Raw genomic sequence first — 21,972 nt, 5'->3', positions numbered from 1 at the left:
ACTGCACTCATTTTTGCCGCATTACATCGAAAATCTGGTGTGGCCGGCCATAACGGGGCTTAAGGTCCGTCGCCGTAATGGCATGGACGGCTTATACCGCATTTATTTTTCAAATTAGATAACACGGCGTGGCCAGCCACAACGGGGCTCGAAGGTCCGTTGCTGTATAGTGCGTAACTGTCGGCCAATTATTAGTGGCCGGCCATCACCGCATCTTAACGTGCGGTGTGCCGCTGAGGCAGGAGAAGAGCAAAAATGACGTACCATTAAAGGTGTTTTCGTCTCCCTGAGATAGTTTGCGCCTCGGTTCAGTACTGTGCACAAGGTCTTCCTAGTCGTGCCTCAGTGCCGTGCTATGCACTGCAGATTGTGAGCACTGCATGGCCGGCCAAAAATGGCAACCGCGCTGTGGCAAACCCATCTGCCATGCGCCATGGGCAGCGTATGTGGGACTCTAGCCTAGTGCACGTAATGCCGTGAGATAGGCAGCTAACCCGAGATGGCCGGCCATCCTGGAAAAACTAAATGGGGGTCGGCAGGAGAAAGCTAAAATGCCTTGCACAAAGTTTTAAATGTCTAAATACCGTAAAATTTGTTCTCAATTTGCTGGAATATCGTGCTCTGCTGTAAGAGCTTCTTTGGCTGTACTCTGCACAAGCTCTGCCCAGGGCAGACACAAAACATGTGCCTGTAAAAATTTCAGGAGCTGCTGCCCAGGGTTGCTCTTCTCCTGCTTCCAAATTCAAAAGGACTTCCTGTGCAGTTCAAATTCCTCTCTCCTCCTCCCTTGCTCCTCCCCTTTTTTCCTGCCCCCTCCCCTTGCTACCCCTTGTTTCCCTCCCACTACTACCTCTGCTCTCTAGCTGGGCCCTCCCTGTACCCTCCCCCACACTTCTGTCTTTGCTGGCCTTCAGCCCAGTTGTGGTCGGCCCCCCTTTAATGGGTGTGCCTGGTTCTTTCATACTGCCCAACTCCACTCAACCTCAGAAGTTACCCCCCAAAGTTGCCCACAAAGGTGCACACTAAGGTGGGTTACGTGCCCCTTTGGCAATGTGCCTCAGACTGGGCTCGATGTTAAAACTCCATCAAATGGAAGGTGTCGCAATGTTGATGATGTCACCAGTGGGCAGGGCTTAGCATCACACCACCAAAGAAACAAAATGTTGCAGCAGGAAGAGTACAGAAACACTCTCTCTGCAGGCAACAGATGCTCAGTTGTTAAGTCAGTTCAGATGTTACAGACTGCGCTCACTGTTAAAACCCCATCAAACAGATGTGGGCAGGGCTTAGCGCCATACTGCCAAAGAAACAAAAAGTTGCTGCAGGAATAGTCCAGAAATGCTCTGTAGGCGGCAGATGCTCACTTCGGTTGTTAAGTCAGTTCAAATGTTACAGACTGGGCTCGCTGTTAAAAACCCACCAGTGGACGGGGCTTAGTGCCACTCCACCAAAGAAACAGGTGCCGGTACTCAAATGCCAGGCCACCCTTCAGGGGTGGGGTGATCACTGAGGGACTCACCCCACAATAGCCAGGCCCCCTGCAACCAGTCACAGAATCTATGACAAGGCAGAATTGGTGTGTTGAGCCTGAGCTCTTTCATTAAAACTTATGGTCCATGGGTCAATTTTAGCAGACACTGGAAAAGGTGCCTGTACTAAGTACCCCCGAGTACCCCCTCAAAAAAAGCCCTGCTGCAGGGTAACTGGCACTGCTGTTGCTGAATACTCTTCAATAAGGCTTAAATTAATGTGTTTGCTTCTAAGGCTTTACATGGTGAGGTTCAGTGTATTTGAGCAAGATGCAAACCTGTTATGTTACAACTGGCAGCTGCATTCAAGCAGTGTTGCCAGGTGGGCGGTTTTCCGCGACCCGCCGCGGGAAATTTTTGCCCGCGGCGGGTCGCGGTTTTTTGGGCTTCTTTTTTTTCTTTTCCGCGGTTTTTCGGGCGGTTTTTTCGGCCGTGGGGGGCGGGGTTAGTGACGTTTTGGGCGGGGTTAGTGACGTTTTGGGCGGGGCCGATGACGGGGGAGGCGGGGCCGATGACGGGGGTGGGGCCGGTGACGGGGGAGGCGGGGCCGGTGACGGCGGGGTTGATGACGGCGGGGGCGGGGGTGATGACGCGGGGGTGGGGGTGTCAGGGGCGGGTTTGAGTTTGGGCGGGTTTTGGGCTGCTTTTACGCTGGATTGGGTGGGAAAAAAATTTTCCACCTGGCAACACTGCATTCAAGCCTGAGCACATTTTTGGAGGTGCTTTGAGTGAGGCAGGTGTGTTTGTTAAGGTGGAGTTCTTAGGCTTTTTCTGTTGTGCTCTCAGAGCTGTGGAATAAGTTACATGATGGGCTACGGAAGGAGACAAGATATTGTCAGTTCTGAAAAAGGATGAAAACATGGGTTTTCTTTAGGTGATAGTACTGCTGGGGAGGCAGGAGGGTAACTGCTGTTGGGTGGGCTTTGGAGGTGGGGTGCTTGTGTTTTTATTTTTTCATACACCACTTTGGCTCCCAGATCTACCTCTCCACACCAGAAATCTCAGCAGGAATTCAGGTAAAAGTATCAGCCTGCCTGTCTGACATTGCTGCCTGGATGTCTCACTTCCATCGGAAACTAAACATGACCAAGACTGAGCTTCTTATCTTTCCTCCTAAACCATCCTCTCCTCTTCCCCCATTCTCTATTTCTGTGGATAACACTCATCCTCCCTGTCTCATCAGCTCATAACCTTGAGGTCATCTTCGACTCCTCTCTCTCCTTCTCTGCACATATTCAGCAGACTGCTAAAACCTGTCGTTTCTTTCTCTATAATATCACCAAGATTCACCCTTTCCTTTCTGAGCACACTACCAGAACCCTTATTCACACTCTTATCACCTCTCGCTTAGATTATTGCAACTTGCTTCTCACAGGTCTCCTACTTAGTCATCTCTCTCCTCTTCAATCTGTTCAAAATTCTGCTGCATGACTTACATTCTGCCAGTGTCGCTATGCTCATGTTAGCCTTCTCCTCGAGTCACTTCATTGGCTCCCTATCCGTTTCCGCATACAGTTCAAACTCCTCTTATTGACTTACAAGTGCATTCGCTCTACATCTCCTCAGTATCTCTCCGTTCTCATCTCTCCTTACACTCCTCCCTGGGAACTCCGTTCACTGGGTAAATCTCTCTTATCTGCACCCTTCTCCTCCACTCCAGACTCCTTTCCTTTCATCTTGCTGCACCATATGCCTGGAATAGACTTCCTGAGCTGGTACGTCATGCTCCATCTCTGGCAGTCTTCAAATCTAGGCTAAAAGCCCACCTTTTTGATGCTGCTTTTAACTCCTAACCCTTACTCACTTGCTCATTACCCATATTTTATCATTCCCACCTTAGTAATTCCCTTATCCCTTATTTGTCCTGTTTGTATGTCCTAATTAGATTGTAAGCTCTGTCGAGCAGGGACTGTCTCTTCATGTTCATGTTTACAGCACTATGTACATCTAGTAGCACTATAGAAATGATAAGTAATAGTAGTAGCATCTTTGGAAACTTGCAGGTGGTATAAAATAATTTTAAATAAATATAAAGATATAAGCATAAGCTTATAAGATATAAGCTTCTCCTACTAACCTACAAATGCACTCGATTTGCAGCCCCTCCTTACCTCTCTTCCCTCATCTTCCTACCCGTAACCTCCGCTCTCAAGACAAATCCCTCCTTTCAGTACCCTTCTCCACCACCGCCAACTCCAGGCTCCGCCCGTTCTGCTTCACCTCACCCCATGCTTGGAATAAACTCCCTGAGCCCATACGCCAGGCCCCCTCCCTGCCCATCTTCAAATCCTTACTCAAAGCCCACCTCTTCAATGTCGCCTTCAGCTCCTAACCACTTTACCACTATTCCTAACCACTTCACCTCTATTCTGGAAATCTAGACTGCCCCAACTTGACATTTCGTCCTTTAGATTGTAAGCTCCTTTGAGTAGGGACTGGCCTTCTTTGTTAAACTGTAAAGCGCTGCATAACCCTAGTAGCGCTCTAGAAATGTTAAGTAGTAGTAGTAGTAAATAAATATAAAGATATAAACATAAGCAAACCTTCTCCCTGATGAAAGTCTCTACCACACACACTCCCAGCCATTCCCAATCAGTTAGTTCCTCCCCCTCTTCTCCAAGAGAGATCTCCTTTTATCAAATATGAAACAAAAATTAATTTTTTTCACTCAAGACAAAAATAGCAATTGGCTTATGATGTATTATTATAATTCATCCCCTTACCCCCTCCCCCCAACCAATGGCACTGGCACTGTAAGTTTGACAGACCTGCCACTTGACACAAATGTTACAGTCCCCTTTACACATCCCTACTCATAAACCATTCGTTCAGCCTCCCCCTGCCCTCTTACTTGATGCCCTCCCTAGCACCTGTCAACCCTGGCTCCCCCAATCCTCCCCATTTTAAATCATCCCCTTCTATTTACCCTCATTTATTGCTTTAGCCGCAGACTGTAGCTCACTCCAGAGTAAAGTAAGGGAAAAGGAAAAGGGATAGAATTTGTTATATTGCCTTTCTGTGCATATGCCTGATGCAATGCAGGGTTAAATCACAAGGAGCTGCAGTGGGAATCAAACTCGGTTCCCCTGTTTCTCAGGCCATTGCACTAACCATTAGGCTACTCCTCCACTCTAAAGTTTAGTATGCATGTACCTTGAGTTTGACCAGTTGACCAATGGTTGACACCCTTCCTTTCATTAGTAATGGGAACACTGTCTCTGTAGCTTTCCTAGCCTCTGGCAGCCCAAGTAGTGGAAGCCAGGCTGTGGACTTAAATCCAAATCTTTGAAATGGCAGCACATTGAATGCATTTAAACAATGAAATGGAAGCTGGGTAGTAATCAAAGCTGTGGCAAGTTTAATTGCAGTTTGAGGTTTATATGTTGAGGATTGCCAGTGATGACCTCACTATGACTGTTACTTACAAAACGAACTAAGCTGTGATAACTAGCATAAATGTACTTTGGAAAATCATTTAAAATGTGAATATCTGGAGTCTAGAGCCACTCACACAACTTAAGAAGTGAAAATGTACTCAAGAAAGAAAAAAAACATTCAAAGCCATATATTTTCCAACTCCCGTTCTGCACTAGTCAATTTTGCAAAATTATTCAGCAATTATATGACATGTTTCTATAAATTTGTATTTATTTGCACATTACTAGAATTGTTTAACTTCTACATGAATTTAGCTGTTTTCTGGCATTTCTTAGTCTTGTTTTTGAGAAAAGGAAATGTTAGTTATCAGTGCAGTAAAGGGAACAGGAGAATTGTAAATCTTGGGCAGGATAAGGCATCTGGGAAATGGGACAGGAGAAGGAGTGAATCTTGCAGAAGGGAGATAAAGAAGTGGGATCTCAGGAAATCTTTGGTATCAGCAGAGAGAGTGTCTACTTTCTTACACCTGTCCTCTAATGCCAATCTCTTCATCTGAACACACATCCTCCCCCAGTCCCATCCACTCCTCCTGAGCTCCCTTTTATCCCCTCACTCACAGGCTGATACTCAGAACTGCCACGGTAAGCCAACAGAGCAGAAACCATACCACTGGAATAGCGCTGAAATCTAGCTCACCAATGCTCAAAGGAAATTATATTCAAATTATATGCATGCCATGGGCATAGTTTGGGAGGGAGGGTGAGGGGGACATTGCCCCCCAAACGGCTTGCATGGCGGCAACTCTTTCTCTCCTTCTTGCAGGCTCCGGTGTCACTCCTCCTCCACTCCGCTCTTGTTCCGCTGCAGCCTTTCCATTTTCTGGGCTGCCGGCAGCATTAGCAATGTTAGCATGCTGCATTTGTGCAGCCCAGAAGACTTCTTGTCTATTGCGACTTCCTGTTTCCACGTAAGCAGGTCACTCGCTGTAGAGAGAAGGCTTCCAGGCTGCGCAAAGGCAGCGTGCTTACATTCCTAACGCTGCTGGCAGCCCGGAAGATAAAAAAAGACTGCAGTGGGAGCAGAGTGGAGAGGTGGAAGAGTGACACCAGAGCTTGCAGGGGGGAGGGAGAGTGCGACACAGGACAGGGCGGCCGGGGGGAGGGGGAGATCGAGCTACACTGGACTTGTAGGGAAGGAGGAAGGGCGGGTGATACCGGACCTTTTGGAGAAGGAGGGCAAGTGACACCGACCCTGTGGGGAGGAGGGAGGAAGATTGGGAGAGCGACACCAAACTTGGTGGGGGGGGGGGGGGGAAGCGACACTGGACCTTGGAGGGAGGGGGGAAGGAGGCTGTACCTTGGAGGGAGGCCAGCTGGCCATACCTTGGAGGAGGGAGGGAGGGAGCGCGTACTTTGGAGAGGGGAGGGGGAGCGAGCCCATATCTGGGAGGGAGGGAGGGGGAGCGACACTGGACCTTGCAAGGGGGGGGGAGAGGAAGGAAGGGCATGGGGTATAGGGTAAGAGATATAAGAAGGGTCTTGGAAGCAAGGGAATGAAAGAGAGACAGGGATGGAGCTGGGGACTGATAGGGTGATGAGATTTAGTCGAGGGTAGATGAGGGCTAAGAGGATGGGAATGGGGGCTAAGGAAGTGAGTGAAAGATGGGGAAAGATAGGGGTTTAGGAGACATAAGTGAGAGAGAGAGGGAGCAATGGTAAAAGCTAGTAGGTAGATGAGAAGTGAAACAGAGACTAAGGTAAGAGAAAGGGGGATAAACACAAATAAAGGGGAGGCATGAAATGAAAGGTCACTTCCAGACAGATGTAGAGAAGGAAAGGAAGAAGCCAAGAAGAGAGAGAAGAAATGGAAGCGCCAGCATGGAAAAGAATTTAGAGAAGACTGACACGTGGAAAGTGGAAACGAGACAGGGACCAGCCCAATTAGAAAGATGAAGTGCTTGGACAACAAAGGTAGAAAAGAAATATTTTTATTTAATATTTTTTAAGGACTGAGATGTGCCTGCTTTGTGAAATGTACACCTTTTCTATTTTTGTATGTTGCAGATTGCAGGAGAAAATACATTTCTGTTTCTCGTTTACCAGTGTTTACACTGCTTACAGAATCTGGAGTCTGGCTTTCTTTAGGGAGATCTCTATTTCAGTTTTTCTGTGGTTCCCTGTTTTGTATAGTGATAAAAACTACTGAGGTGGGAGAACAGATGACCACCATGAATAGTCTAGAAGGGAAAAGAGGTAGTGAAAGGGTCTTCCAACATAGGACACTAACACACAGGTAATTGTTCAAGAGGCTTTATTGGCAGTTACCTGCATGATAATGTCCTATGTTGGAAGACCCTTCCACTACTCTCCCTGTTTTCCCTATTTTGTATGGTGTGAGGGGTCTGTCCGTGTTCTGCATGTGCAACTTAGGTGAAGAATTCTGCTAGCATGTAGTGTCTGTATAGGAATGTGTAACAGTCCAGATTGTTTGGGTGGGGGGGGGGGGGGGGGTGTTTTTTCTATGTGTGTGGCATGGTATGAGGAGTTGCTGATAAGGAAGGAAAAAGTGAACAGAGATGGTGCTGTGTCGGGCCTAGGGCATGTGCACTCTCCCCTTGCTAATTGGTATGAATGTGAGGGGCATAATAAGAGAAATTTCCCTTGGTGCTTGCGCATTTCAGTTAAAAAAACAAACAAACAAAAACGTAATTGCTTTCACATTCACTGGTTTCACATTCTGTGTTCTAGTCGGGGGGGGGGGGGGGGGGGGGTTGAAGGACCATAATGAATATGTATTCAAATGAACATACTAATAAGCCAAGCCACACCCATTGTCCCCCCAAATGAAATGACCAAACTACGCCCATGATGCACGCTATAAAAGCGAAAGAAAAAAAAGAGCTTTTCGGTAAGCTCAGCTCCGGTGTACATGTGCCTGGCAAACCCAAACGTGAAGCACACATTGGCATCTGTTTTCTGTGCCTTTAAATATAAGCTTTTCAAATTTTTTAAATTTTTTTAAAACTAGGAACACTTACATTTAAACATAGGAAACAGAGCAAACCCAAAAGTGAAAGCACACATTGGCACCTGACTTCACACATTCATTTCTCACTTCACACATTCATTTCTCACTACCAGCACTTAAGGGTTTGCACAGGCTTCCTTCTGCTTCCAAATTATATAAAAACCAGCAGATTTTAAAGAAAGAATCATGAGAAATCCTCTCTTCAAACACCCTAAAGTCGCCTCCAAGCTGGTGTTATTGTTTTCAGCACTAAGGTGGCTGCATACGTCTAGTAGCGCTATAGAAATGATAAGTAGTAGTAGTAGTTTGTTTTGTGTGCTGTTCTCTGAGCATTGGGAGAGAATAGGAAATTACCTCATTAACATCCGTTTGACTGCATTTAGCATGCTACTTGCGTTAATCTTTGGCACGCTCATCTCCTGTGCTAGAGCCTCTGAGCATTCTGCGCTCAATAATGTGGGTGCTAGTCTGGCTGATGCTGAAAGCCTTGCAGTAGAGCCAGCTCATTGCATGGCTCTACAACAAAACTACCACTCCAAAAACACTGTGGCATGCTCAGAGAAATTCACATATAGTATACTAGCCCCACCCAGTGCATTCCAGGATGCACCGCATAGGGTGCCACCATTTTGAAAAGGGTGGCACCAGATGCAAAAGTGAGTGGGCCTTACTCCTGCCTCTTTTGAGGTACAGGGGTCTTGGGGAAGGGGTTGAGGTGCCTCTACACACCAGGGACTAATTTTCTTTAAATTGGGGACAGGGGACAACTGGATACCAGGGATTGTAATGTTGGGAGGTGGGGGGGGGGGGGGTCAGAAAGGGAGAGGCTACTAGACTACTGGGGCATTTTGGTTTGTGCTGGAGGGGAGGGATGGAGCAAGAAGGAATCAGATTGGTTAGGAGGTGGAGGGAGGAGCACTAGACTACCAGAGAATATAGAAAGATACCGAGGGCATGTGGTTTGGGTTGGGCCTCTCTCTAACACTTGTATGCAGCTTCAGACCTAGTGGTAATTTTTTGGGGCTACAGACATCAGCGCATAAACCTTTCTGCATTGCTGCGGATTAGCTAATAGCCCGTTTACTCTGCATTTAAATGCATTTTAACATACTGTGCGATGTGTACCACGTGAATTAATTTTGTTGCTAAAGCCCTTTCTGCATTGAATGGCCCATAATAAGCTCACAGACTGTTAACTGTGCACTTGTAGCCCAGGATAGCTTTCTGCATCAGCCCCCAGGAATAGTGGCACCTAGAGGTGCTTCCCTTTCCACCATAGCCAGGGACCAAAATTGTGCTGATATGCTTTGTACCTTCAGGCTGGGGTGTAGAGGAAAAAGAAACAGCTCAAGTTCCTGGTGCTGCTGCTATTTTATAGACTGTCAAGTCCAAGTCTGAACTGGATTGGCAGCTGAGTGTGGCGGAGGAGGAGAGATGCATTGGGTTTGGTGCTGGTGCTGCTCGACCTGGCTTCCTATATCTCATGTGGCAATTCTATAGCAAGAACCTAATGGTGTAGCAAAATCTGGATTCTGCAACCTTACCTGCAGCTACAGAATCTCAGAAGGCTAGGGACTCTCAATGTAGTGTATCAAATGGTATTTCTCCCCCCCCCCCCCCCCCCCCATTTTATGTTTTTCAGAGAGTGTTTTACTTCTGGTCCTCAATAACTACAGTTTTACTGCCTGTTTAAACAACCATATGTCATCAGACCAGTTTAGACTGCATTTGATTTTCTTGATATGGAATAAATGAGATAATAAGCATTATTAGTTATCGGTGTACCAATATATGTGCAACACAATGCAGTTTATCTCAGCCTTCATGCAGACAAAAAAAATTAGTTTACCAGTTTACGTAGATTGAACCCTTATAGTACTTAAGCATTAATACTAATTAGATCTGGTTTTATTGAGAAATAAATGTTGTAGTATGTTACAGAGCTATGTGGAAAGACGTGGTTCAGAAAGAAAATACTGTACTGTGCTTTTCACAGTCTTCATAACAGTCGGGCATGTCTTCCACATGTTCTTGAAATTTTCTTAAAATAATGTTGATCCTTAATTTCTGTTATAATTGAAATGGTTCACAAGAAAGATTTTAAGATGGATGTACCATCAGGCTTTGAAATTTCCAGTTTTTGTAAATATTAAGACCTAGAGAGCAAATTTAAGGGCTGCATGGTGGATTAAGGGAAATATCTCAAGGCTGTACTGTTCTGATAACTGAACCTGAAGCGACCTTTCTCAGACACAATTACAGAGCTGTATGTTTTCCTTTAATTTCATCAGGGGTTTAATTAGTATACAAATAAAACTTCCCTTATCTTCCTTTCTACCTAATTGGCTTGTCTTCTCTTATATATGAAGAATGTGAGAGTGGACTGTAATTAGGGTGACCATGTTAACCTTTTTTTTTTTTCTCCAACATACACTGTTGCCTAAAGGCTTGAAGGCCTAAAAGCAGTGCAGTGGATTATTGCTTTGCAATCACAATGACGGTCTCCCAGGCTTTCTCATGAGCAGAAGGGCTTTGGGTGCTGCAAGTTCCCACTGCTTAACAGGATCTTCATTTTTCTCCTCTCTAAATGTTTATTGATTATCTCGCTGTTCCACACTCAGCCTCCAACAACTTAATATCAGGTGACAGTCTGGAGAGTTCTCCAAGTAATTAGAGTTGAGCATTGGGGGAACAATTAGAAGCAGAGTTATTAAACTTGATTTATCCTATTCTCTCCTGAACAGTTTCCTGGATATCAGACCATCACACTTTAACATTCTACCCTTGTTAAGAAATTAGTGGCTAACCTGCTGCTTATCATTGTTGCCTTGCTGCCTTGAGGTACACCCACTTGGTTTCAGTCACTCAGCTGGAAATATTAGAGTCCATAAAGTTTATCAAGGGGTTTAATTAGATCACTTCTGAAGAGTGAAGGGGGGAAAAGAGGCTTAGCAAACAAAAGTATATTACATATCCTGCAGCTGTCTGTAGTGTTTGACATCTATTGGAATTATTTATATTGATTTGGAACACTGAGATCTTGTCTGTGATTATTGGATAAATTCTAGCATATAAAAATATGAAATATTTTTGAAGTTAGAAAGTTTTGCTTGCAGAACTCTGAATGGAACTTGACATGGAAATCATGATTTTGCTTGATAGGGAATTTGTATCCTAGTCCTTTTGTGGACTGAGTTTATTCATAGCACCATTTTCTCTGCGGTGAATAATGTTTATAATAGCATATCGTTAATTTGCATTAATTTTGCATTTTTGTATTTCTGCAAGGACAACAGTCCTCCTCCTGTAGGTGATGTCATCTGATGTACTACAGATTGACAACAATAAACAAAACTTTCAGAGCTTTCCATAGCAGTAGCGTAGCTAGGAGGGGCGCCAGGGGAGCGGCCGCTCCGCCAAACGGAGTTCTGCTGGCACCTGCACCTATTTTTGTCTCGTCATGTTGCGTTGAAAATGTGCGCCGCTGCCGGCGGAAGTCCACTTTAGAGCCGCTTTCGCTCCCCCCACGTCATCAACCTGGCTCCGTTTCTGTTTCACAGTGGTATATTACACACATGTTGGGCTTCCAGCATCTGCATAGTCATGCGGGACCACCTCGGTTCTCTCAATGGAGTCCAGTGGGATTTTTTTTCAAGTATAGGAAATACATTTTAATTGCTTTTTTATGTTACAACTGCCTCAGTTTCACACTTCTCCCCTTTCGAAAAACCCTAGTTTTATAATTTTCTTAATTTTTTTGTTTGGCCACAACATGCACGACTACCATATTTTTATTGTCAAACCATTTGATTTTTACACCAGATATTTTTCACTAGTGTTTAAGAAACAGGAGACTTCTAGTGGCTTCAGGAAGTGTGGGTGCCAGTGACAAACACTGTCCTGTTGCACCACTTATAAGTTGTGCCTAATATACCTTGGACCAAAATATGACATCTTACTTGTTCTGCCTATCAAAAGATTACATCTAGGGGGTTTATTAGCCATCAAGAATAGAAGGAAATGCTCCTTGATTCAACTAAGCCTGGCCTAAGTGCATTGGCATCTGTGTCATTGACCCCACCCATGAATCTTGGAGCCACATTGGATGCTGTGGATGCACCAACTTCATGGAAACATTGATTCCCCCTTGGTGTTGAGCATTGATTAAGGCCATTGAGAGTGGCCATCATTGAAGTCCGCATGTGAATGATTTTGCTTTGCCAGCATCAGTCCTCATTGGTGCATGATGCTGGGAGCAGAGAGACTGAGGCAGTCACCATTCTTTCTCTGAAGTATCCCCACAATGAAGATTGCTCATCCTCCTTTACTTCAGGGGGCATTCAGCAATCTTCCAGGGCCTTTGTTCCAGCCACTGATACACATCAGATAACCAAGGCAGATATGACTTCTGTCTGCATCGCAAGCAACGTTGACATCTGCAGTCTTTGACGAGGAGTTGGATGAGTAGGTCCAGGAAATGCTAAATTTATTAATTAGGATTTATTTACCACCTTTTTGAAGGAATTCACTCAAGGTTGTATTGCTATTTAGCAAGGATTGGTGGATCTGCACCTTCTGAATCAACACCCATGCCAAGGGAGGTTCAGCAGATCCTGGAGTTCATGTCTTACCTAGAGGCATGGTATTGATGCTGAGGCATTAGTATCGACTGCTCCAGTGTTCACCTCCAGAGTTTAGGTCCCATCTGATAAGAGGAACTTTCACACTGGCTTTGTGGGCTAGCCTGGCTTACAGCCATACCTCTATTATAGATAAGTCTGAGCACTCAGTTTGTGAGACATCATCCAGTAGCTCAGGGGTTCTCTGCCTGGTGGCTGATCCATCATCCAGTATCTTAGGGGTTCTCTGCCCTGGTGGCTGAGCCAGTTAAATTGGACTAACAAAGTTTTTTTTCCAGATTCTTCTAATTTGTACTACCCTAAACACAGATGCATCCAAACCAGACTGAGGAGCTCATATACAGGGGCAGCACACTGAAGACATTTGGTTCACTCAGGAGAACTTAGATAAATCTGCTAGAGCTAAGATTCACCTAGAATGCATGCACTAAATGAAGAGTAAGAAGGGAAAGAGAATTTGTTCAAGCCTAGCATTTTTCATTGATCTATAATAAAATTAATAATTGCTGATTTTCTAATAATCAGAAGATATAAATTACAAGTTAACCCTATAACATTCAAAGCTAACTCTTAGGTTCTGTGTTTTGAGTTTGTATAATTTATGGGACTTGCAGCCAGATGCACAAAGGTCCCTGTAAAGATTCACTCTGTATTTCCACATCAGTAAAAATTACTGATTTAGAAATATAGAGTGATTCCCAGAGCAACTCGTAATCAAATGAGCTGCTTGCAAAAGCAGCGAGCAGCTCGATAGAAGGGAAGCCATTGGGTCAGCTGAGCATGCACAGAACAGCCAGTCGCTAAGTGTGGCTGCTCTGCGCATGGTTAGAGCAGCACTTATGTATGGCTTTCATCTGTGTGTATGAAAGCTGGTGTAGCTTTTTATTTTTTTCAAAACTGCTGTGGGCCTCCAATGTACTTGACTGCGACAGTCAGTGATCAAATGATCAAAGGTCGAGATTGATTTGAATCTGTAGATTTGTGGGTTTGTTGTTTGAAAGGGTGTTTTTTCCCCTTGACTATATCTGGTGAAAGGTGGGTGCCAGCAGGGCTGCTTCGGCGCGTCTTGTTTCTCCCCGCAGGTTCTGCTCTTGAAGGAGTGGCAGAGCACCTCTGGAGTGGCTGTGGAGTACCAGCTATATTGAAGAACTGTCAGGACCAATAGCTCCAGACCGCCCGTTAAATTTTCCTCGGTAAAGGTAGAGGCTGCTTCTGTGCATCGCTTTGTCTGCACTTTTGTTAGTAATTATCTCATTATAATAACTTTGCATACAATTTTCCGTAGCTGCTACTGTGACAGGAAAAGATTTCGCAGAACCCTTTTGTGCATGTCTCGCTGAACTCCGTGCTCACTAAATTGGCTAGAACCAGTGTAAAAACCATATTGCTGGCTCGCTCGTTTTTTTGAATCTGAGCATTGGTTTGCTTGCCTAACGTTTTTGGTTTGACATTTACACAAATATCTAAACTTCACCTTCTCACCATGCATCCTCTTCTAGATACATATTTACCTTTACATCTTGTTTTAATGGACATTCATTTACAAGGTTGGCTACGTGCAGAACTGCCCTCTGCTCTTAAAAAAAAGTTGAAAATGTATACTTATTGTTTGACAGCATAGCAGATTTATTAGGGTGCAGGTTAATCACAGTTAACTCTGTGATTAATGCATTAATATTGTAAATTACACATCTCACCCATACTCCACTTCTGTGTATGCCACCTTGCATATACACACTAAGAATATTGTAAGTTACGTGTGTTATGCCTGTTGGACATGGTGTAACTGTTGGTGCCTGCATTTAGGTATGCTAATGCCAACTCACACTATTATGTTACAATGGCAACATGATGCCCAGATGCTGTTATAGAATTGGCACACAGTGCATGGCATTGTGGTGCCTATAATGAGGTGCCAGGTTATAGAATTTCCTCCTTAATGTATTAACCTGAAGGACCAAGGCCTTCCCAGCTCCAATAATTGCTTGCCTAATAGAATGGAGTGGATTAGTAGCCTAGTGGCTAGAGCACTTGTCTTGCAATCCAGAGGTGGCCGGTTCAAATCCCACTGCAGCTCCTTCTGATCTTGGGCAAGTCACTTAACCCTCCATTGCCTCAGGTACAAACTTAGATTGTGAGCCCTCCTGGGACAGAGAAATATCCAGTGTATCTGAATGTAACTCACCTTGAGCTACTACTGAAAAAGGTGTGAGCAAAATCTAAATAAATGTCTTAAAAAATGTTCCTTCTGCTGGAAATTAGGCTCAGATTGAGGCAAGAGAGGTTCCAACTGACCAGATGTTTCATTAGGGCTTCCAGTTGCTGTCTGGCAAAAAATTCCCAGGACAGCCTAGAGCAGCAGGCCTCTGATCACCACCATCTTAGCTTGATCCTCCAACATGGCTGCCTCATACAGAGTGCCCATGACCCAGCCTACCACTCCATTCTCTTCCCCTTATGCTGATAATGTGCTGATGTCATAACAACATAAGACTAGCTAAACTGGGTCAGATCAATGGTCTATCTAGCCCAGTATCCTGTTTCTAACACTGGTATTTGCTTGCTCAGCTGAGGGGACCAAGGAAGAAAACAACTGTTGCTGACCAGAAGAACCACAACTGTGGGCTAAACAAGGTTTCCAACCTGGAAGAATGTGCTGATCTCTGTCTCCAATCAGGATTTCTGTTCCAGAGATATCTTCCTGGGGCTTGATGATAAAGATCCATCAGACCAGTCACAGGGCAGAATTGGGCTTGGATTAATAAATCTTTGTCTTTCCCTTGCATTTGATCATTAATAAGGTAACTTCATAAGATGAAAAAAACAAAGTGTTCAGGCTGCTGTCAGACCACAGTTGTTATCTTAGATTCCCATCCAGTGTTTTGAGTGTGCCAGAAAGCTGGTCCTGAATGTGTCAAAATTGAAATGCTTTGGATAAGTCCCTCCCCCGCCTAAACTCAAATGTCTACATATTCTTAATGAGTCTATTGTCATTGCTTTACCTGTGTCAAAAGCCTAGGAGTTTGGATTACGCATGTAGTTGCCACTGTTTTTCTCAATTCAACTGGTGACTAGTTTCCGTAACTATCTTGATGACTGTGGTTTTCTTCAGGTCTTGCAAGCTATGGTTTTAAATGTTCTGTTTTTGTAGTAGGTTACTTTGGGGTTGCCTGTGGTGGTGTTGAATACTCTACAAGAAGGACAAAATGCTGCCACTTGGTTATTGACAGGCATAGGGAAAAATAACCAATTATACTCCACCTATCTGTGCTACATTGGCTTCCATAAAGGATCTAATTTAAGGTTTGATCTTTAAGTTCCTTAGAGTGGATGGTCTAAGTACATGTTAGAATTATTGGTATGGTATAACCTTCTTGAGCCTTATGCTCAAACTCTGCCCTTCTCGTAGTCCATCTTTAAAAACAGCCACATTGGCTCCTATCTGGAGTTCCACATTTTGTCGCATGTCCTATGCTCTGGAGTGTGTTGACTTTCAGAAAAGAACTTAGTGTGTTTTTCTTTGTATGCGATTTCAGAAGATAGAAGGTATCCAGGCTTGGATCTGTTAATAATGAGTTGGGGGGACACCTGGAACTTGTGGGGTGGAGACCTCCGTGCATTGGTTGTTGCCCTTAGGTAGTAGCCCAACAGTCCAGGAGTGTTGGACACTCAGTCATGTATGGCGGACAGGGAGTTCCAGTTTAAGGCAGTGGTGCTGTCTCTCTACCCTTTAGTGTTTCCCAAGTCCAGTTCTGGAGTACCCCGTGCCAGTCAGGTTTTCAGGATATCCACAATGAATATGCATGAACTTGATTTGCATACACTGCCTCTATTATATGCAAATGTATTTCATGCATATTCATTAAGGATATCCTGAAAACCTGACAGGCAAGGAGTACTCCTGGACTTGGGAAACACTGCTGTAGATCTTATTCAGAATCTTTGGGGGTGTGGTCAATGGCCACCCCAGTTAGAGATGTCTAGAGGTCTGGAAGAGCAGACCTCTGGATGATAGTTGACGTGTGTGTTCTAACTTATCGAAAATGGCATTCTTTTTCAAAAGCTTTTTATTAGGTTTTATGTTATATTTTAGAATTTATGTAAACTGCCTTGATTCATACATGAAAGAGGTGGTATATCAAATTAATAAACAATAAACTATTGGTCCAAACAGGGGCTTGACCCTAAGAGAACCCAAGTTGAATCCCAGTTCAACTGTGTTTGGGCTGGGCAAGTCACTTACCTTGCAATGAATATCTTGCTCACTGGTGAACTATTTATCCAGGACTGCAGATGGAGATTTTGCACTTAGACGTTGATGGCTTTCTCCGAGGACAAGCAGGCTGATATTCTCACATGTGGGTGACGTCACGTCGGCCCGGAGGATTTTCAGTAAAAAATCTACAGAAGTCTCTTCTGGAGCGTTCCACTGCGCATGGTGCTCGAACTGCGCATGCGCGCACGTAGTTTCCCACCCGTCGTGCGGTCACGCTCCTCAGTTCTTTCTTTTCCGCGTCTGAGGAGACACGGAGTTCTGTCAAGCGCTGCGTGTTTTTCTCAGGCCTTTGGAGTGGAAGTTCTCTTCAAACAAGTTCGTTTTACCCTTTCGGGTGTTTAAAAAAAAAACAAAAAACCTTTACTCGTAGTTTTTTTGTTTTTCTAAGTTTCCTTTCTTTTTTCGTGCGACCGTTCTTAGGTCGCTCGACTGGGTATTTTCCCCTTTTTTTTGTGTGTCTCCTTTTCTGACACAATCACGTCCTTTGATTTTGTGGAGGTGATTTTTCCTGCGATGTCATCGAAGACACCCAGCGGCTTCAAGCCATGCGCCCGCTTAAACTGGACCATCTCTGGCACTGATCCGCACTCATGGTGCCTTGGGCCCGACCATCTTCAGGAAAGTTGTAAGTTGTGCCTGAAAATGAAAAGCACACTCAACTTTCTCGAGAGGGTGAGAGATAAGGAGATGCTGGACTGGATGGATGGATGGAGAGAGGAGGGGAAGATATTGGGAATGTTGGAGCCATATAGGTGAGACCATGGGGCATTGTCTAGGTGATGAGTAACCAGAGGATAGTAAGTACAGAGGGTAGAAATGTGGTATTGGGGCGCAGATGAAAGGTAAAATGGAATAGGAAGCTGGGGAAAGGGATGGAAATGGGAGTGCTAAAGGGTGAGATAAGGAGATGGAAAGTTGATGGGTAGGTGGAAAGTAAAAAGGAGATGGAGAACTGGAAGATGATAGGGTAAAGCTTGAGTGGACAGAGGTAGAAAAAAAAGAGAGAAAAGAGCTAAAAGGGAAATATCAATGTGTCAGACAAGTGTAGTGAGGGAATAAACAAGACTGGAGGAGAGGAGAAATGACAAATGGACAACAGCTGATGAAAAGAGAGCACAAAGGAGGGAAAGAGAAACTAGGACCAACATGATGGGAAAATAAAATGTCCAGACAACTCATGTGGAAAATAAGTGTTTTATTTTGAATGTATTAACTGGACTATGTTAGCTTTGTGAAATGTTCATTGCAAATGGCTTTGCATTATGTTCAGTATAAGAGAAGAAAGTCATTTCTGATTTTATTTCTTCAGTGTTGCACTACATGCCAGGTTTGAGTTCTTGAGGTACCCAGTTCAATTTTTGTCTTCATATTTCTATTTGTAATTTCTAATCCCTTGTTCTGTATTTGATGAGGGTCTGTCTATGATTTGGATATGACTGCAGTGTGGTATTCTGTTTGCATGTAGTTTCTGTGTAGAACTCGTTAGCAGTTCTGCTAGTTCTGTTTTACCTGTAGTAGGTGTATTGGTGTTTTAGCGCACAGTGTAGTAGTTATAGTGCTGCCTTTTTATAGGTAAAGTTCTTGCTGTTTGAATCATAGGATTAGTGCTACTGTCCTAATCAGGGCTTTGGAGTTGGAAGAAATTTTGGATAGAATCGGAGTCGGTGAAACTGTACCGACTCCAACTCCGGCTTCAAAATAAAACATATTATATATGGTAAATTATCATTTTATATATTCTTTTGTTCATGTTCTTTGTTCAAACTTCAAATATAGTTTGTAGTCTTAGTCCTAATTTTGTACGTAAAGAAATATCCTGTGCTTCTGTAGTTATTCAAATTTCTCTTAGGTTTATTATACATTGTAGGAGTCTGAGTCAGACAGTAGAAAAATAGAGGAATCGGACTCAAAAGCTTGGTGTACTGACTCCATAGCCCTTGTTGTATGTTGTTAGGAATTTTTCAAGTTTTGTATTATTTCACAATGTGCCTGGTAGTGGAGAGATTTATGTTGCTATTGCTCGGAGAACAAGAAAGTCAGAATTTGTTTTTGTTTCTTTGTTTTTTTTTTCATGGCGACTTCTGTGGAGAAATTTCCTAATTCTGATCTGCATCTGTTGTTGGGGAAGGTTGGATTTTTATGGATGCCAAGCATGTTTACATTTAACTCATAAGAACTGCTATACTGTGTGAGACCAAAGGTCCTTGAGGGTCATGTATGTGGTATATCACATCTGTGAGCGTCATCTGTCAGATGTGTCCAATTGAAAAAGGTTGATTCTGAGCAGCATTTTGAAAGGAAAACAGCATGCAGATCATTTCAAAAGTATACCTTGCATGTACTGCTAGCATGATTTAGTGACTTTAGACAAAAACCTAATGTAGAAATATAGAAAGTGAATTTTAGAAATATTATAAAAGATGCAGAACTAGAAATCTTTTATATTTATATTCCTATGGGCATCTCTAGCGTTTAGCGTGTGCTGATCGTTAGCACACACTAAAAACGCTAGTGCGCCTTTGTAAAAGGACCCCTTAGTGATTAGAGGGGATATCCAGTGGCACTATCTGGGTAAATGCCACTGGATATTCACTTGGGACCCACTGAGTGCCAGTTAAGCTGCCAAGAGACTCTCTTATCCAGTTAACTGGCTTTGAATATGAACCTCTATGGTGCTGTTGTACAACATAAATGTTTGTGCCTGTTTTGATCCATTGATATTGTATTTATTTATTTATTTGTTACATTTGTACCCCGTGCTTTCCCACTCGAGGCAGGTTCACTGCTGCTTACATAGTAATAGGGGTTACAAGGTATAGCAGAGAGAGTACGAGCTGTGGTATAACAGAATAATGATGGAGATATGCAGATAGGTGGTATGGGCAAGTAAGAAAGGGGTAGGAGAGGCAGGAGGGGGAAGGTTGAAATGAGCAAGGGATAAGGGGGTTGGATTGACCAGAGGAGGGAATAGTTTGAGGGATAGCATAGGGGGGAGTTGATGGAAGATGTAGTCAAAGTCATAGTCGTTGTCAAGTGATTAGGTGTTGGGTAAAGGGTTCATAAGATTAGGGTAGATCATTTGGGTATGCTTGCTTGAATAGATGGGTTTTCAATGATTTCCGGAATGGTAGATAATTGTTGATTGAGCGAATGGATCTGGGTAGGGCATTCCTTAGTTGGCTGCCTATGAAGGAGAAGTTGGATTCATCTAAATATTTTGCTCTAAAATGAACATTAATGCTGCCCATAACCAGCATATAAACATCTATTTCTTGATGTATTTTTGAACAGGCTCTACATTGGCAAGTCCTGTTCTAAAATACTAGTGGAACTTGAAATATCCTGCTCTGGAAGTCTCAATTCCAATTTGAACATCCTTTCTATAATGCCTCTCTTTTTTTCTGTAGGCCAATAAAGAAAAAAGTCTTCACATGGATAGAGGACTACATTTTTGTGTGAAAGGTGATGCTTTAGTAAAGTACTGTGGCTTGAATTTAAAGTGCAAAATATCTCTCTGGGTACTTTTATACGCAGAACTTGCATGACTGCCTTTCACACCAAGGGTATCATGGCTTCTTAGCCAGCAGTAGGTCAAGGCAAGTTACATTAAGGTGTCCCTGGAGAACCTTATTGTCTGTCTGTACCTGAGGTAGCAGAGGGTTAAGTAACTTGACCAAGATCACAAGAGACTTTTCTATGATCTGTCCCCCAAAAGTGGCAAAAGCCAGATCACGATCAAGTATACATAATTTATATCACATGATATCATATATGCTGTGATTGCAGGTGCTGTATATCCCAATAGGTAGGGGAAGACATCTTAACATTGAAATTAGCAAAAAACATGTCAGCAATATTATTGGATTAATCATATATTGATAATGTATGTGACCATGCTACAGCCATAATAAAATCACTTTTCAGACAGTTCACATGTTGTGCTATTGTGTTCCAAGATTGCATGATATAGAACTGCCTGTATGTGGTTGGCATGGTGGCAAATTGCCGATAGCCTAGTTGTGATCAGTATTTAATCAGGAAGAAGTATAACATGCACAGAGTGGCAGGTACAGGTCTTTATCGGCCATCATTTACTATGTAACTATGTTTGAATTTGTACATGTATGCGCAATGTTGCTTTCTGTGCTTTTGCACTTCCAGCTTAATTACCTGTAGCATCCCCCACCCCTGCAGATTTGAGGAGCAAAAGTCCCATCTGAATTGGGGATGTGACCAGACTCATTCTCATAGCAGCGCATAGCACTTGACACTGAGCTAGCTTCATGCATGGGCTTTTATTAATACATTTCCTGTTTTTTTAAACGCCTAATAGTTTCTTCTTGTGTAACTTTTATGCACAGACTGATCATGAATCGCATCTGAACCCATATTTGCGTTCCTGAAACAAACAACTAACATGTTAGTTGATAGGGATAATGGAAAGTTGGGACAAGAATGTGTAAAATCTTATTGTATAATTTGCCACAATGTATTTCATAGTCCATCTGTGTTCTTTGGTGTATAATAGCCTATAGCATAAATTGAGGTTATATATCATGATTGACAACTAACTGTGTTTTCTGTCTGCTTCCAGAGTCTCTCCGAGGCAAAAATGGAGCTGAGAAGAAAAGATCAATCTTTGCGTCAGCTCAATAGACATTTTACCCAGCTGGAGCAGGACAAGCGTCGACTGGAGGAGAACATCCGTGAAGCAGAGTGTGCCCTTCGCATGGCAGCAAAGTGAGTACTGAGACCTTTGGGAGATCACATAAACAGACAAAAGATCAATTCTTACTTTCATGCACAGGGATTTAACCCAGGATAATACAGTCTTTGAAAATAAAAGTACTGCTGTCTTTCTTTGAAATTCACTGATACAGTCTCAAGAAGAAACTCTTGTTTAGCTCAATAAGATTAAGCATATAGCATATTACTGATAAACTATGAAAGATAAAAAATAAGGCCTAGCTGTGTTATGTTTAGTCCAATTTTACATAGAACATGGAGTTCAGAGTAGAGATGTCCAGTTTGTGGTATAATTTCAGCAGTTTCCTCATGGAAGTGTTGCCACTTGTACATGTAAGTGCAACCAATTAAGTAGTGAGGCCACAATTTTAATTGG

At 43.4% G+C, this 21,972-nt stretch overlaps 1 protein-coding gene across 1 annotated transcript in view; it reads left to right on the top strand.

The window, feature by feature from the left end:
* CCDC171 (coiled-coil domain containing 171) overlaps positions 1–21,972 on the top strand; it is a 665,674-nt gene that overhangs the window by 418,920 nt on the left and 224,782 nt on the right. The window contains 1 exon segment of the mRNA XM_030194229.1: positions 21,445–21,590. Within this exon segment, the coding sequence (XP_030050089.1) occupies positions 21,445–21,590 (146 nt within the window).

Source organism: Microcaecilia unicolor, chromosome 2 (assembly GCF_901765095.1).
Source record: "Microcaecilia unicolor chromosome 2, aMicUni1.1, whole genome shotgun sequence".
Classification (NCBI taxonomy): Eukaryota; Metazoa; Chordata; class Amphibia; order Gymnophiona; family Siphonopidae; genus Microcaecilia; species Microcaecilia unicolor.
This window is presented reverse-complemented; position numbering and strand designations above follow the sequence as displayed.